General features: G+C 31.3%; 1 protein-coding gene across 1 annotated transcript; it reads right to left on the bottom strand.

The window, feature by feature from the left end:
- Window positions 1–719: 719 nt before the first annotated feature.
- On the bottom strand, window positions 720–1,690 carry LOC109602233 (charged multivesicular body protein 4b-like). The gene has a single exon (XM_049969187.1). It carries the CDS (start codon window positions 1,425–1,427, stop codon window positions 777–779), a length of 651 nt encoding a protein of 216 aa, XP_049825144.1. The 5' UTR covers window positions 1,428–1,690; the 3' UTR covers window positions 720–776.
- Between the last annotated feature and the right edge of the window lie 16,215 nt (window positions 1,691–17,905).

Raw genomic sequence — 17,905 nt, 5'->3', positions numbered from 1 at the left:
AAACAAACACGAAAATATAAAAAAATGTACGTAAATTTATCGCGATTGGAAAAACATAAAATAAACGATTTATCGTTTCATATAAATAAATTTAATGTGCACCCTTAAAAGTTAACTAGTGACTAGAGTTAATGCATTCCAATTTATTTTGTAAATCGGCCCGCAAAATTGATTGTGGACTTTATTTTATGCAAAACAAGCATTTTTATGGCAGATATTAAATTTTAACGTTCAGTTGTTCAGCCATTATTGCTGCATTATCCCCGAGACTGTTTTATGGCGCTGCAAAGCTTGCCTGACTGCACTTTTCACTCATAAATCCGTTTGCAACAAAAAAAAAAACCATCGAAATGATTTTACAAATTAACACAATTAATTCGGGGAATTCGGTACGAAAGTCCACGAATAACCCGAGTTTTTCGACTAATTTCTCGTACTACGCTGAGCGGTACTGACAAGATAAATGCCGGAGAGAAAACGGTTCCAGTCTTATCGGGGCAAATCTAGTTCTGATTTTACCGAAAAGGGCGGCGGTTTAATTGTTGGTCCCCGAATTATCTGTAATCTACACCGTAAAATTATCGGATAGATGTCTTGTACCTGCTTAACCGCATCTCGTTTTGTTTGGGCTTTTTTAAAAGAGTCTGTTTTGAAGTGCTACCTGTCTTGAACCCGGCTCTTGTACCTTTTAAATTTTTCAATTTGGAATGTTGAATTAATTAAATTATTCAATTCAGCCATTTATTCAGTTACGGTGCTACTTTAAGATATAGAGTTTACGACGCCCAAGCTTCCAGCTCCTTCAAATCGTCTTCGTGAGCTTCTTTGGCGGGCTTGGCTTCCGGTACGACCTCGGGTGGTACCACGGGGGTGGTGGGCAAAATGGGCACCTCCAAAATGTGCTCGTCCAAAGCTTGTTGCTCCAACTCCTCCAGTTCCTTCTCCAGTTCACTTTCATCCAAGTCGGTACTGAAGCCTACTGGTTTGGAGAACGCTTCCATGACTTCGTTGGACAGTTCCTGTTGATCAGCCAGGTCGTCTATGAGGTCGTACACTTTTTCCACGTTGATTGTTTTGTGGGCTGTGTTCAGGGCGTCAGCAGCTGACTGCATGGTTTCCACCACTGTGGTGTTGGTTTTGGCACCTTCCAGGAGTTCTCGTTGCATTTCCACGGCGGTTAGAGTACCGTCGATTTGTGTCAGCTGTTTTTCGTAGCGTTTCTTCCTTTTTAAGGCCTGGAGTGCCGCACGTTTGTTGCTGGACGAGTTCTTCTTGGCCAGCTGCAGCTCCTGCAGGATTTTGTTTTCCAGGTACTCCTGCTTTTTGCTCAAAATCTCTTCGGTCTCCCTCAGCTTTTGCAAGGCATCGGAGGTACGGTTGGGGGACCTTTTGGTCTTGTTTCTGAAGATTTTGCCCAGAAGATTCATGTTGATTTTGTTGGATAGGTGTAAATTGATGGTACTTGTCAATGTCAGGAGTTTGTTGTCACATCTATGGTGGGTTAATGGGCCGTCAACGTACGAATTATAAAACCGACGTAACGCCAGCTTCCAGTCGATTTGCGTGCGTACCCCCGGTACCGCTTCCAAGAACGGACGAACAGTCGTCCCATCACCATTTGCATTACATAATCGTCGGCCAGGATCGCGCGCACAGACGGCCGTTGTCTCTCATCTCCTCCTCGTTTTTTTTTTTTTCGTTCCTTTTGCTCTCCGTCCTCATCGAGCCGATTCGTATTTCGGCCGTTTTTTGCGCCGGTGGCGCCACCGGCACCCTTTGATATTCCGCAGCGACAGAAATGCGACCGGGGACCGCGACATATGTAAACACGTCGTATAAATTAAGTGGGCCTCTCGGTGACGCGACCCGTCAACGTCTTCTGCGCCCGATGCGTTTTTGCACTGGCGACCGGGCCAGATTGAATCGGGGCCCCGGGCCGGACGGCTCGGGGGCCGTTCCAAATTGGTCTCGGGTTTATTGTTTATTGTTTTTCTTATTTTTTTTTTTTTTGTTGCGGGGTAGGTGGGTCAGACGTCCGCACCGTGAATTGGATGCCGTCCACGGAGTGCAAACAACTGACAAAATTGATTTTGCACGGGCCGGCTACGGACGTCGTGGCCCGAAATTAATGGGATGATTTATTGGCCGGGCAGTTAGTGAAGATGTTCCTGAACTGGTACTAGCCCGAGTCGTGTTTTTAAATGGTTCTTACATAATTACTTAAAGTTGGAGGTACATACGTACTTAAAAGAAGCTATCAGAGTTGTTGGTACTACCCAACATATTTAAAATCTTCTATATATGAATTTCTTTCACTTGATAGATTGGTTATTCTTAGAAGAATAATTATTGTATTGTTTTACATTCAAGCTTTTTCATTGATTACTCAACTTTTCTCAATGTGAAGTTTCATGGCTCTAAGAAGAAATTGGAAGAATGATTTAGATGCCATCAAGCTATTTTATCTTGTCATCTCTTTACATCTAGTGGTTAATTGTCAGTTGTATTACAGTATTTACACACAGATTTTAAATCTTTATATTTTTAAACTTCTTCAACTTATTAATTGGTGACTCTCTGAGGAAATTAGAAGATGAGACCAATCTAGATTTCATTTATTGTATTGTTTTACCTTCAAGCTTCTTCATTGATTGCTCAACCTTTCTCAAGGTGAAGTTTTGTGGCTCTAAGAGAAAATTGGAAGAATGATTTAGATGCCATCAGCCTCTGTTATCTTGTCATCACTTTACATCAGGTGGTTAATTGTCAGTTATATTACAATATTTCCAGATTTTAAATTTTTATATTTTTAAATTTCTTCAACTTATGGTTTGGTGATTGTCAGAGGAAATTAGAAGAAGAGACCAATCTACATTTCATTTATTGAATTGTTTTTCCTTCGAGCTTCTTCATTGATTGCTCAACTTTTCTCAAGGTGAAGTTTTGCGGCTCTAAGAGAAAATTGGAAGAATGATTTAGATGCCATCAGCCTCTGTTATCTTGTCATCACTTTACATCAGGTGGTTAATTGTCAGTTATATTACAATATTTCCAGATTTTAAATTTTTATATTTTTAAATTTCTTCAACTTATGGTTTGGTGATTGTCAGAGGAAATTAGAAGAAGAGACCAATCTACATTTCGTTTATTGCATTGTTTTACCTTCAAGTTTCTTCATTGATTGCTCAACCTTTCTCAAGGTGAAGTTTTGTGGCTCTAAGAGAAAATTAGAAGAATGATTTAGATGCCATCAGCCTCTGTTATCTTGTCATCACTTTACATCAGGTGGTTAATTGTCAGTTATATTACAATATTTCCAGATTTTAAATTTTTATATTTTTAAATTTCTTCAACTTATGAATTGGTGATTGTCAGAGGAAATTAGGAGAAGAGACTAATCTACATTTCATTTATTGAATTGTTTTTCCTTTGAGCTTCTTCATTGATTGCTCAACTTTTCTCAAGATGAAGTTTTGTGGCTCTAAGAGAAAATTGGAAGAATGATTTAGATACCATCAGGCTCTGTTATCTTATTATCACTTTACATCTGATGGTTAATTGTCAGTTGTATTACAATATTTCCAAACAGATTTTAAATTTTTATATTTTTAAACTTCTTCAACTTATGGATTGGTGATTGTCAGAGGAAATTTAAAGAAGAGACCAATCTACATTTCGTTTATTGCATTGTTTTACCTTCAAGTTTCTTCCTTGATTGCTCAACTTTTCTCAATGTGAAGTTATGTGGTTCTAACAGAAAATTGAAAGAATTATTCAGATCCCATCAGGCTCTTCACATCCAGTGGTTCAACTTATTAGTTGGTGATTCCCAGAGGAGGCCAATCTTCTTATTTTATTGCGTTACCTTCAAGCTTCTTCACTGGTTGCTAAGATAAAACTGGAAGAATAATTAGATGCCATCAAGCTTTTGATCCCAGATCGTGTTTGTAAATACTTCATCCATAATTACTTAAAGTTAAAAATACCTACATACATTAAAGAAGCATTCAGAGCTGTTAAAATGCCATACTAAAGAAACAATCATAAAATTATAATGCAGAATATAAAACACTCCATAAAAACGTTGGAATTGAATAATTTACTTTAATGATACGTTGTGAAAATCACTATTTCGTGTTCGAATATGTTAATACTTAAAACGGCCATCTCAACACCACCACTTGAAAGGTGCATGAGCATGGCTTGAAGGGTAACAAATTAAAAGTAAAGTGTTGTTATAAACAACACATTAATTTTAATGAATCGCGTGTTCGGATGGAGAAAAAAAGTATCCTTGAAGATCATTAAAATTGTACAAAAGGGGAAATTAGCAAAGTCACATTACCGTGAATATAAGTGATGGTGGTGATCGTCAGTCATACAAATAAGCAACAAATTAGATTATTCTTAGTGAAACTTTGACTTATTTGGCTGAAGCTCCGAAGGTAAAAGCTGGTTTATAATAACTTTGGAGTACCACTTGAGAGGAACAAACAATGGGGCTTAAAATTAAACAGATTAACAAAGTATTACAAACTATAAGTTGCAGTAGCAACAAACTGTTAATGGATGTTATTTACAGGGATTACACGGGAATCCATTGTAATGCGGGTAGGTATCTGATGTCAGTGCTGAATCCTTTCATACCTATCCTTTAAACTTTCTAAATTTCTTCCAATAATTTATTTTGGAGGAAATCGTTGAGCGATGCCCCAGTTCCTGGCCATACCGATTCATGCGTCAGTCAGAGCCGTCAAACAAAAATCGACGTTGGCACCGACGAAAGAACCATTGATTGGCGATCCTTTACCTGGAACGGATGACGTCCCGTCATAATCCGTCCCGGAACATGGCCGCCCATTGTAGTATCGCAAAACCCACCCGGTCCGGGGTCCCATTGGCGCGCACACACAAAAACCACCATCCGCCGGGCAAATTGCATCACCCACCGTCCCGAGGGTGCAACACACTCACCGGTGTCGCACCGGTATTGTTCCCACTACGCGTAAAACTGCATCTGCCCCCCCGGCGTGTACGCTTACGGGGGCCGTATCGTATGACACCGACACCGTGGCGGCCATTAAACGCTTGGAGGTAAAAAAAAAAGAAGTAATGATCGAAATGCGGTTTCGTGCCGATTGTTCGCATTGATGCGGTACGAACACAAAGCGTAATATGAGACATAGTTATTAAAGTTTTTTAGTTGATGCGATTTTAGGGGTGGGGTTCGTGGTCGGTGTGATTTGAATGAGGTTAGCGTTTGGGGTCATCGGGGCTCTTTCATCTTGTCATCCCTTTACATTGTTCCTTGTGGTTGATTGTCAATCGTACTGCGGTACTTTCTAACTGATTTTGTTCCTTTTTGTGTTTGTTCTCTTTGGTGGTGAAGATTTCTGATGTTTTTTAAGGAATCTAGAACTGTTTCACTTTCAAACTTCATTGATTGAACTTATGAATTGGTAATTCTCTGAGGAAATGAGAAGAAGAGACCAATCTATATTTCATTTATTGTAATTTTTTTACCTTCAATCTTCTTCAATGATTGCTCAACTTTTTTCAATGTGAAGTTTAATGGCTCTAAGAGGAAATTGGAAGAATGATTTAGATGCCATCAAGCTCTTTTATCTTGTCATCTCTTTACATCTAGTAGTTAATTGTCAGTTCTATTACAATATATCCAAAAAGATTTTAAATCTTTATATTTCAACTTATGAATTGGTGATTCTCTGAGGAAACGAGAAAAGACCAATCTATATTTCATTTATTATTTTTTTACCTTCAATCTTCTTCAAAGATTGCTCAACTTTTCTCAATGTGAAGTTTCATGGCTCTAAGAGGAAATTGAAAGAATGATTTAGATGCCATCAGACTCTTTTATCTTGTCATCACTTGGTGGTTAATTGTCAGTTGTATTTACAGTATTTCCAAACAGATTGTAAATCTTTATATTTTTAAACCTCTTCAACTTATGAATTGATGACACTCTGAGGAAATTAGAAGAAGAGACCAATCTACATTTCATTTATTGTAATTTTTTACTTTCAATCTTTTTCAATGATTGCTCAACTTTTCTCAATGTGAAGTTTAGTGGCTCTAAGAGGAAATTGGAAGAATGATTTAGATGCCATCAGGCTCTTTTATTTTGTCATCTCTTTACATCTAATGGTTAATTGTCAGTTGTATTACAGTATTTCCAAAGAGATTTTAAATCTTTATATTTTTAAACTTCTTCAACTTATGAATTAGTGACTTTCTGAAGAAATTAGAAGAAGGGACCAAACTACATTTCTTTTATTGTAATTTTTAACCTTCAATCTTCTTCAATGATTGCTCAACTTTTCTCAATGCGAAGTTTTATGGCTCTAAGAAAAAATTGGAAGAATGTTTTAGATGCCATCAAGGTCTTTTATCTTGACATTGCTTTCCAACAAATTCTTCAAAATCTTTATATATTTCAAGTTTCATAGAGGAATTAGAGGAGCAGTCCAATCCTCATCAATTATTTCATAATCTAGATGGTAAAATTTTACTTTTCTTTTCTAATTGATCTTGGTGAATTAATCATTTTACCAATTAGAATAATGAATAAGACCTTGAAACTAAAAGCCCACTTATCCAATTCCTTGCCCACCACTGAATCAAGTGAAGGATAAACAAAATTTCTCCATAACAACTGATACGGAACTGACTGACACCCATTAGAACATGTCCAAAGCCGCTTCCTCGAACACCTATACAACTAATCCAAGCCCTGTCGAAAAAAACAATGTATGGTAAACGCGAGCCCATCATTAAAACCGATACTTAATAAACAATAGACCCATCAAAATAATGACAAACGAATAACGTCAACATACACACACACACACACACAGCAAAACACATGTCAAATAATGGGTTCACGCACGCACAGCTTTTTCCCAGTCACACAAACATTCGAACATACGACCAGAAGGTGGAAACGAAAACATAACTTCAATGGTAATTATGCGTTTTGTTACGACAAAAGACCTCCGCGGGAGCGTGAAGCCCGACTTACACGCCAATTGCAATGATAACGATGGAAATTAATGACGATGTTGTGCGTACACGGGATGTTGAGTTTTAACCGTTTTCCGAACAATCGGGGATCGGGCATCGGTGCGAGTGGAAAGCGTTTTGTCGCGTTCGTTGCACGACGAACAGTTTGATTTTATCTGTCTTTGATGATTTGATGCCAAAGCAACCTACAAAGTGGTACCACGTGAGCGATGGTTTATGTGCAATGATTGTACAACGTAAATTTAATAATAGAAATGAAGGCACGTCCATCTGATTATAATATACGTACGAGATCTTCGCGTAATTATCGTGGTCGTACTCGAATGTTGGAATTACGAAGGCAGTGTGTGCTGGGACAGTATTTCAAGGACTGGAAATAACTTTTCTCGTGAATTCAGGTCTCAACAACAGAACCAAAATAAATACAATTTGTATAAAGTACACAAGAGTAAGACTTAGAAGAGTTTGGACGAGCTATTTCAGTACCTATTTACGATATTAAGGATTTTTAGTAAAGAATGTTGATTAAAAATTAAATTTCAATCAAATCAATAATTTAATGTAAAATGTATAATTTTTTACGTACTATGCCTCAAATTTCATTTGATTTGTATGGTACTACCCAGAAATTCTTTAATAAACTTAACGTTATACAGGAAGTATAACAAAATTACAGGAGAAAAAGTTTTATTTTGTATTAAAAGGACCACATATACACTGTTTGGGTAGTACCATCTGAACTACCAAAAGATGACATGGTACAAAATAAATAAGGCCTTCGATTATTGAATAATGTAATGTTTTAACCTATTTAAATAAAAATCTCTTCATTATAAATTTTAATTCTAACTTCCGTAAATGCTTAGGTACTGAAACACCTCATGTAAGTTGTACCAAACGTAAAAGTTTCCTTAATACATAATAAAGCTATTTATCCTGTCAATTTTGCCACACCCCGTGTACAGCGTTGATCCTATTAAAGAATTTTAGGTAGTACCATCCACATAATGTATACGTTACAATTTGGAGAGATAAATGTCGCATCTTGCCAAATCAATGAATAATATACATACGAGATATTCACGTAATTTCTATGGTCGTACCCGAATGTTTGAATTACAGGAAGGCAGTGAGTACCGAAACAGTATTTAAAGGACTGAAAATAACTTTTCTCTTAAATTCAACCCTCACCAACACAACCAAACAAACATTTAGTATAAAATTACCCTTAGAGGTGTTCACATGACCTATTTCAGTACCTATTTACGCTATTAAGGATTTTGAATAAAGGTTGTTGATTAAAAATTAATTTTTTCAATAATTTAATATAAAGTGTATTATTTATTACGTACCATGCGCCTTAAATTTGATTTGATTTTTATGTTTAGATGGTATTACCCAGAAATTCCTTGATAGATTTAACGTTATACAGGAAGTGTAACAAAATTAACAAGAGAACAAGTTTTATTTTGTATTAAATTGACCACATAGAGAGTGTGTGGGTAGTACCATCTGAAGTACCGAATGACTACATGGAACAAAGTTAATAATGCCTTCTATTATTGAATAATGTAATGTTTTTCCTAATTTAAAAGGATATCTTCTTTTCTTTACTTGAATTCTTAATTCTGTAAAATCTTAGGTACTGAAACACCTTATGTAAGTTCTACCAATCGTAAATATTTCCAATTTAATACATAATACATCTATTTATCATGTCAGTTTTGCCTCCCTTCGTGTCTAGCATTGATCCTATTAAAGAATTTTAGGTAGTACCATCCACATAATGTATACGTTCTGAGAATAAATTCAATAATTTAAAGTAAAGTGTAATATTTGTTATGTACTATGCATCTTAAATTTGATCTGATATGTAAGTTCAGATGGTACTACCCATAAATTCCTTAATAAACTTAACGTTATACAGGAAGTGTAACAAAATTGACAAGACAAAAAGTTTCATTTTGTATTAAATTGACCACATATAGAGTGTTTGGGTAGTACCATATAAAGTAGTGAAAGACAACATGGTACAAAATAAATAATGCCTTCTATTATTGAATAATGTAATGTTTTAACCTAATTTAAAAGAAAATCCTTTCTTTGTTATAGATTGAATGTTTAATTCTGTAAAAGCTTAGGTACTGAAACACCTCATGCAAGTTCCACCAAACGTAAATGTCTCCAACTTAATACATATGTTAATAAAGCTATTTATCCTGTCAGATTTGCCACTCTTCGTGTCCAGCATTGATCCTATTAAAGAATTTTAGGCAGTACCATCCCCATAATGGATGCATTACAATTTGGCGAGTTAAATTTCGCATCTTGCACAACCAATTCCCATCGCAAATCCCATTTGACCGGATCGCGAACACCTCATTCGTAAAATTGTCTTTACTTTTGCCCCCGGACAAAAGATGAGTGGATACGTTCCAAAATCCGCACTTAACATTGTTAAATCACATGTTAAAGCCCAATTTGTGCGAATCGGGGAACAATAAAATAAAAAATGAGAAGAGGGACCAACACACAAAACCGTTTCGAATCCAACTATTGCGCCATTGTTTGGGACGGCGAGTTTTATTGTCGGCTTTCTAGCATTCCGGACGAGGACAATTGGTAGATGCGGCCTCTATTGAAATTCGGGTTTGTTGCCCGATCTGTTTACTATTTTGTTTAAATTTTCCGAACTTAATCCGGTTGTGCAAACCCAAATTGAGTCGTTCGCCTACCTAACCGTGTTATTTCGTGTTATTTTTTTTTCCCGTACCCACCCCCTCAGCGTCATCCCTTGACCGGCGTAACTCGTAAAAAATTGTTGTGCACTTTTTAAAACACCTGTTGGATCCAGCAAACATCCAACATCCACATGTCCGGACGACATATGCCGGCAAAAACTCAATTAGCCCTTTCGCCATCGTCGTTTATCGTTTTTAATCGCCGTGTCATTATCAGAGGAACAATTCACGTCGGATCGTACAAGAAAAATCCCGCACGTCAGGTCACACATTAAATTTAGAATCGAAATTACATGTCATTACGGCGTACGTGTGTAGGTGAACAAAAGTGGAAACTTCTCGCCATTGTTTGATGGAGCAATTCGCAAAAAATCACTTACGTACAACAATTAGAAAATGGGTTTTTTATGATATTTTAATAAACGGCTTGTCGTAACACACAACAAGAGGTGTACAATTACATTCACATATGTCGTTCGGTTCCCATATAGATGCCCGATGTTGGGAGATTTCCTTGAATATGTTTTATGATGGGTATTTTTTACTAATTGTTTTTTTTTTCGAAGGGGGTAATTGTTCTTACGGCAGATTGTCGGTGAGGGTTTAATTCATGAGAAATGTTATATTCGGTCCTTGAAATACTGTACAAGTACTCACTGTCTTCGTAATTACAATGTTTGGGTACGACCATGATAATTATGTGATCATCTCGTATGTGTATTATAATCTGATGGACGTGTCTTCATTTCTATTATTAACTTTTCATTGTTTAATCCTTGCACATCGGCTATTAGTCATGTGGTACTACTTTGGAGGTTGCATTGACTTGAACATCAAATGGCAAAAGAGTTTAGGTACTGAAATAACTCATATAAGCTAATTTAAAACGAACCATTCTCAGTTCTAGAACGTGCTATTTCAGTATCCAAGCTTTTACAGTACTAATAATTCAATTTTTTAATAAAGGAAACAAGACAAAACGCCATATTCAATACATATACAATGTTTGAGTACGCCCATGATAATTATGTGAAGATCTCGTATGTGTATTATAATCTGATGGACGTGTCTTCATTTCTATTATTAACTTTTCATTGTTTAATCCTTGCACATCGGCCATTAGTCATGTGGTACTACTTTGGAGGTTGCATTGACATGAACATCAAATGGCAAAAGAGTTTAGGTTCTGAAACAACTCACGTGAGCTAATTTAAAACGAACTATTCTCAGTTCTAGAACGTGCTATTTCAGTACCCAAGCTTTTACAGTACTAATAATTCAATTTTTTAATAAAGGAAACCAGACAAAACGCCATATACAATACATATACAATGTTTGAGTATGACCGTGATAATTATGTGAAGATCTCGTATGTGTATTATAATCTGATGGACGTGTCTTCATTTCTATTATTAACTTTTCATTGTTTAATCCTTGCACATCGGCCATTAGTCATGTGGTACTACTTTGGAGGTTGCATTGACTTGAACATCAAATGGCAAAAGAGTTTAGGTTCTGAAACAACTCACGTGAGCTAATTTAAAACGAACTATTCTCAGTTCTAGAACGTGCTATTTCAGTACCCAAGCTTTTACAGTACTAATAATTCAATTTTTTAATAAAGGAAACCAGACAAAACGCCATATACAATACATATACAATGTTTGAGTATGACCGTGATAATTATGTGAAGATCTCGTATGTGTATTATAATCTGATGGACGTGTCTTCATTTCTATTATTAACTTTTCATTGTTTAATCCTTGCACATCGGCCATTAGTCATGTGGTACTACTTTGGAGGTTGCATTGACTTGAACATCAAATGACAAAAGAGTTTAGGTACTGAAATAACTCATGTAAGCTAATTTAAAACGAACTATTCTCAATTCTAGAACGTTTTATTTCAGTACTCAAGATTCAAATTTTTAATAAGGGAAACAAAACTTTCTTTTATATTATTTAAATATAAAATTATATTATTCAATAATTTAATGCAAAGTGTACGATCCAATTTTAGTCATCTTTTGGTGGATTAGGTGGTACTACCTATGTTAGAACCTTCGTAATACGATCAAAGTAGTACACGAAGAAATTAATAAAAGGAAGAGTTCCATTTTGTCTTAAATTGATTAGCTTTGTTAGTGTTTACCTGAACTATATCAGTACCTTTATTAAGTAATCAAATTTCTTGTAAAGGAAACAAGATTTTCTTTTATATTGGTTAAATAATTGAATGTAAAATAAATTATTTAATGTGTAATATGATTATTTAATCTTTTGGTAGTTTAGATGGCACCACCTAGAAACTATATAGTATGATCAAAGAGCTACACAATGAGTGACAATTAACAAAAGGAAGAGTTCAATTTTGTATTAAATCTATAACCTTTAGCTTTGGTACAGGTTATATGTTCTACAATGTTCTCGTATTTTAGTACCTAAGCTTCTACAGAATTAAGAATTGTAATTTCAAGATTTTTCTTTATACTGAATAATTATAAAATCACATTTTACAATAAATGTATACATAGTGCAGTATTTTATTTGTATTATGCCTATTTCAGCTATCTTTTGGTAGTTCCGATGGTACTATGTAGAAACTCTGTATTAGGATCAAAATACTACATGAAGGATGCCAAAATTGACAAAAGGAAGGACCCCATTTTGTTTTAAATTCATAACATTTAACTTTGGTAGAGTGTACATGTACTATTTCAGTACCTATGCTTTTACAGTACTAGAATTCAAATTTAAGGGAAAAATTTTCTTTTATATCGGTTAAAAATTATATATAGTTCAATAATTGAATATGATTATTTTAACTATATTTTGGTGGTTTAGAAGGTACTATCTAGAAACACTGTAGTACGATCACAGTAGTATACAAAAAATGATAATGATAATAAAATTAATGAAAAGAAGAGTTCCATTTTATTATTTTTAATATATTTTAGTACTTTTATAAATATTTTATAAATTAATAGTCAGTACTAATTTTATTTACTTTACTCAGATCAAATCTAATTTAATAACTAAAACTTTAATAACTCTCGAGTTTTGTGTCATACAACAAAGTGGTACTAAACGGACAAACAGAAAAAAACCAAACAACCAATCCATAAAAGCCATAGTGGTACTAACGTCCGTTGTTGCAAGCATCGAATCCATCAACAACGACACTGTCGCAACGCAGAAAACGGCACAGATCATATCTCTCGGATTTATCCCGCGAATTATTGCGGCGCACAAAACGCCATATGCGGTACCTCCGCGTACCTATTGATAAAATTACGAGCCTGCCTACGCGTCCATTAGATATTCCGATGCAATTACCGAACAATGCCGGCGGTTTTTCTGCGCCGCCGTCTTCTCCGTTTATTTTTTTGCCTTCTCATTTTAAAATGTCGTAGAGAAGCCGCGAGTACGAACAATAGATCGGGGCTAAATTGGACATGATTGCCAGACAATTAGTATGACAACTTAAGTTGCGTACCGTTATTGCCGACTCTGGAAATTAACTCCTTCGTTTTTTCTTTGCGTTTTGTTTTTTTTTTTTTTTTTGGTCGAAGTGAAGTGAGCATCGAAATCGGCACGGACCAAATATTGACGCGGACGGCCTTGTTGACCTTTTTGTTTTTGTTGGCGGCGTCCGAGAGCGCGGACGGGGGACGAGAGCAAACGTTAGAAAACCAATCTGTGAGTCATCCCCGAAAACAGATAGCGGAGCCGGATCGATAGTTCTCCTCCACATCGCCGAGGGGTCAAGTCTTCCGCCGGTTTCTCCCTCTTTCGCTATGTCGTGACTCTCATTAACGAGGGCTTATTGCCCAATATCCAAACAGGAAATTCGGGGATTTTTTCATTTTGTTTCTCTTGTTTTTTATCGTCGACCTATTTTCGGGGTGGTGTGCAGTCTTATACACAATGGGGGAATTACAAAACAAACAATTCATCAACAGTTTCAAAAGGTTTAATTAATTAAATACCCTTATATTGGTACTACTCTATTGTATGACATGAAACACAAAAATACACAAAATTGACTTTTAGTTTTTAAAGTGGATTTAATCAAAGTACAGTAAATAAAAACGATACCATAATCTAAAAATAGTACCAAGTACTGATTACTAAAAAAGTTTAAAGAAGAAATTTATGACTAAACAAACTGAAAAATTTAAATTTAAAAAAAACTTTTTAAATTTTATGACTTGAAAATAGTTTTATCTTTTATTTATTATTCAAAAATTATTTAAAACTATGATTTGAAATGTTAGTACCACCTTGTATGACATAAAACTCAAGAATACACAAAATTAACTTACAGGTTTCAAAGTGGCTTTAATTCAAATAGAGTAAATATGAAAGTAACTGTATTATAAAAATAGTACCATGCACTGACATAATATATATCTTTTATTTATTATTCAAAAATTATTTAAAACTATGATTTGAAATGTTAGTACCACCTTGTATGACATAAAACTCAAGAATTCACAAAATTAACTTATAGGTTTCAAAGTGGCTTTAATTCAAGTAGAGTAAATATAATCGAAACTGTATTATAAAAATAGTACCAAGTACTGACTACTAAAAAATTTTGAAAGATGAAATTTATTGCTGAAATAAACAAAAAAATTTATTTTAAAATAAACTTTTTAAATTTTATGACTTGAAAATATTTTTATCTTTTATTTATTAAAGAATTATTTAAAACAATGATTTAAAAAATATTAGGACCACCCTGTTATATGATATAAAACTCAAGAATACACAAAATTAACTTATAGTTTTCAAAGTGGGTCTAATCCAAGTAAAGTAAATATAGACGAAATCATATTATAAAAATAGTACCAATTACTGATTACAAAAAAAAATTGTAAAGAAGAAATTTATCACTAAATATACTGAAAAAATTAAATTTAAAAGAAACTTATTAAATTTTATGACTTGGAAATAGTTTTATCTTTTATTTATTATTCAAAAATTATTCAAAAATTATTTAAAACTCTGATTTGAAACGTTAGTACCAACTTGTATGACATAAAACTCAAGAATACACAAAATTAACTTATAGGTTTCAAAGTGACTTTAATTCAAGTAGAGTAAATATAAACGAAACTATATTATAAAAATAGTACCAAGTACTGATTACTAAAAAATTTTGAAAGATGAAATTTATTGCTAAAATAAACAGAAAAATTTAATTTAAAATAAACTTTTTAAATTTTATGACTTGAAAATAATTTTATCTATTATTTATTAAAGAATTGTTTAAAACAATGATTTAAAATGTTAGTACCACCTTGTTATATGACATAAAACTCAAGAATACACAAAGTTAACTTATAGTTTTCAAAGTGGGTTTAATCCAAGTCGAGTAAATTTAAACGAAACCGTATTATAAAAATAGTACCAAGTAGGTACTGATTACTAAACAAATTGTAAAAATGAAATATATGGCTAAATAAACAGAAAAATTTAAATTTAAAATAAAGTTAAAATATAGAATATCTTTTATTTATGAAGAAAATATTTGAGACAATGGTTTCAGTACCACCTTGTTGTATGACATGAAACTCAAGAATATAAAAATTAACTTTAAATTTTGAAATTGTAAATCTATCTAAATAAATCTTTTACTTGTTAATACATTATCTATGGCTTGAACTTCAAGTACTACTTTGTGGTACGACTCGAAACTCAAAAATACTATAATATAAGTATAAAATAATTTTAAATCTGAAAAAACTGTTTGTAATTTCAATACCTAATAATTATTAATTTGTTTTATTTGTTAAAAAATTATTGAATTAATTAATTTTAAAATCATTTACTTTTGAAATTTCTATTTATATTTAACCGAATTGTTTTTAAATCGCGGTATAAATTTCACGACCTAAAAATCAAACAAACCGAACAAAAAAGGGCTAATTTATTATTCTGTTCATTTCCAAAATATATTTATTAATTTGCACAAAACGAAATCCTCTCAATTCTAGCAATTTTTCCGATAATGTATAATTTACCTAATGTAATATAATTTTGGATGCAGCAATAATTAATATAAAATAAATGGAATTTTAAATTAACATATTTTGTCAATTGAAAAATGCTTTTGTTCGCGTATTGAACGATTCGGATATTTAGTATCTACAAGTTCCATGTTATTGTTCCATTTATTATAGTTATTGTTTAATAATTTAATGTATTGTCAAAAAATTCAATAATTCTGCCGATTGAATGTTTATTCGTTGCACGGATTAAAAATAGTTTAAACATTTTTTAAACAACTTTATTTTTTGACTGAATGAACCGTAAAAAAGTACACAAACAATTAACAGTCAAAAATTGTTCAACTAATTTTTAATTTAATTTTATTTAAACCACGCTTAAATTTTTAGTTTTTGGAATGAATTTTTAAATTGAGTAAATTTTGTTTATTAAGTAATCTTTATGGTTATCTTAAATTATATTTTTTATTAAATATTTTATATTATAATAATATTTATGCATTATAATATAAAATTATTATATTATAATAATCTGTCAAAATAAATAAAAATAAGTATAAATAATAATAAATGAATTAATATTAATAAACTAATTATTTCAATATATTTTAACTTATATTTAATTTAATTATAAAACAAATTTTAATAATTTTTTATGAAATTTTTTAGTAAAAAAAACAAAAAAATTCTGTTAAAATATAAAAAAGAAAATTAAACAAATAAATATATTTAATAAACAATTAAATAATATGTATTAAATATTAATAAACAAATAATTTTCAGTATATTTTAAACGTTTATACTTAATAACTAAATGAATTTTAATAATTTTTTACTCAAATATTTTATGAAAAAATCCAAAAATTAAATATATTTAATAATTAATAAAATAAAATGACTTAATATTAATAAACAAATTATTTCAAAAATAGTAAAATATATTTAATTAACATTTATATTTAATTATAAAATAATTTTTAATATTTTTTACTGAAATATTTTATTAAAAACTGTCAAAAAATAAAAAAATATAAAATTATATATAATATTTAATAAACAATAAAATAAAATGACTTAATATTAATAAACAATATATTTTAACTTTTATATTTAATTATAAAATAAATTTTAATAACTTTTTCCGTAAATATTTAATAAAAAACCCAAAAATTCTGTCAAAATATGAAAGAGAAAATGAAAAAAAAAATAATAATAAATCTTATAAACAATAAAATGAATTAATATTAATAAACAATTATTATTTTTATATTTAATTACAAAAAAAATTCTTAACTATTTTAATAAAAAAATTAATTTATTTAATAAACAATAATATATAATATAAATTAATATTATTTTTAGTATATTTTAACTTTTTTACTTAAATATTTTATGAAAAAAATCAAAAAATTCTGTCAAAATATAAGAAAGAGAAGATAATAAGAGAAATCTTTAATTATTATTCAATTTTTTCAAATTATAATTAATGTAGTAATTTATAATAATATATAATATATATTATAATTAATTATGATTATTATTCAAATTAAAAGATATTTATTAATAAAAACAAAATAAATCTAGAAAAGTATCAATAAATTATTTTTAATAAAAATATTTTTCAGTATAATTTAAATTAAAATATAATTATTCTGTAATATTTTCTAATTACAATTAATGTAACAATGTAAATATTATAAATACCTAACAAGTTTTTAAATTTAAAATTAATAAACAACATTAATTTTAAACGTACTTAATAATAAATAATAAAAAGTAAATCTAGAAAAAATCTATTAAAATTTAGTTTAAATAAAATGTTTAAATTATTCAATATTTTCTAATTATACCAAATTTTTCTGTCAATTAAATTATTATTAATAATCATTAAGTTTTAAATATAAATATAATTAAAATAAAATGAATCTAGAAAAAAATCTGTAACAATGAAAATATTTTAATTTAATCTTGAAATTTTAAGAAATAATATTTTTTTAAGATTATTAACATAAAATGTTAAAATGTTCTTTAATAAAAATTTCTAAATATATTTATTTATACAAATTAATGAAATTGAAATTTAAAGGTATATAAATTATTATGAATTTTT

The sequence above is a fragment of the Aethina tumida genome, chromosome 6 (genome assembly GCF_024364675.1).
Source record: "Aethina tumida isolate Nest 87 chromosome 6, icAetTumi1.1, whole genome shotgun sequence".
In the NCBI taxonomy this organism is placed as follows: domain Eukaryota; kingdom Metazoa; phylum Arthropoda; class Insecta; order Coleoptera; family Nitidulidae; genus Aethina; species Aethina tumida.
This window is presented reverse-complemented; position numbering and strand designations above follow the sequence as displayed.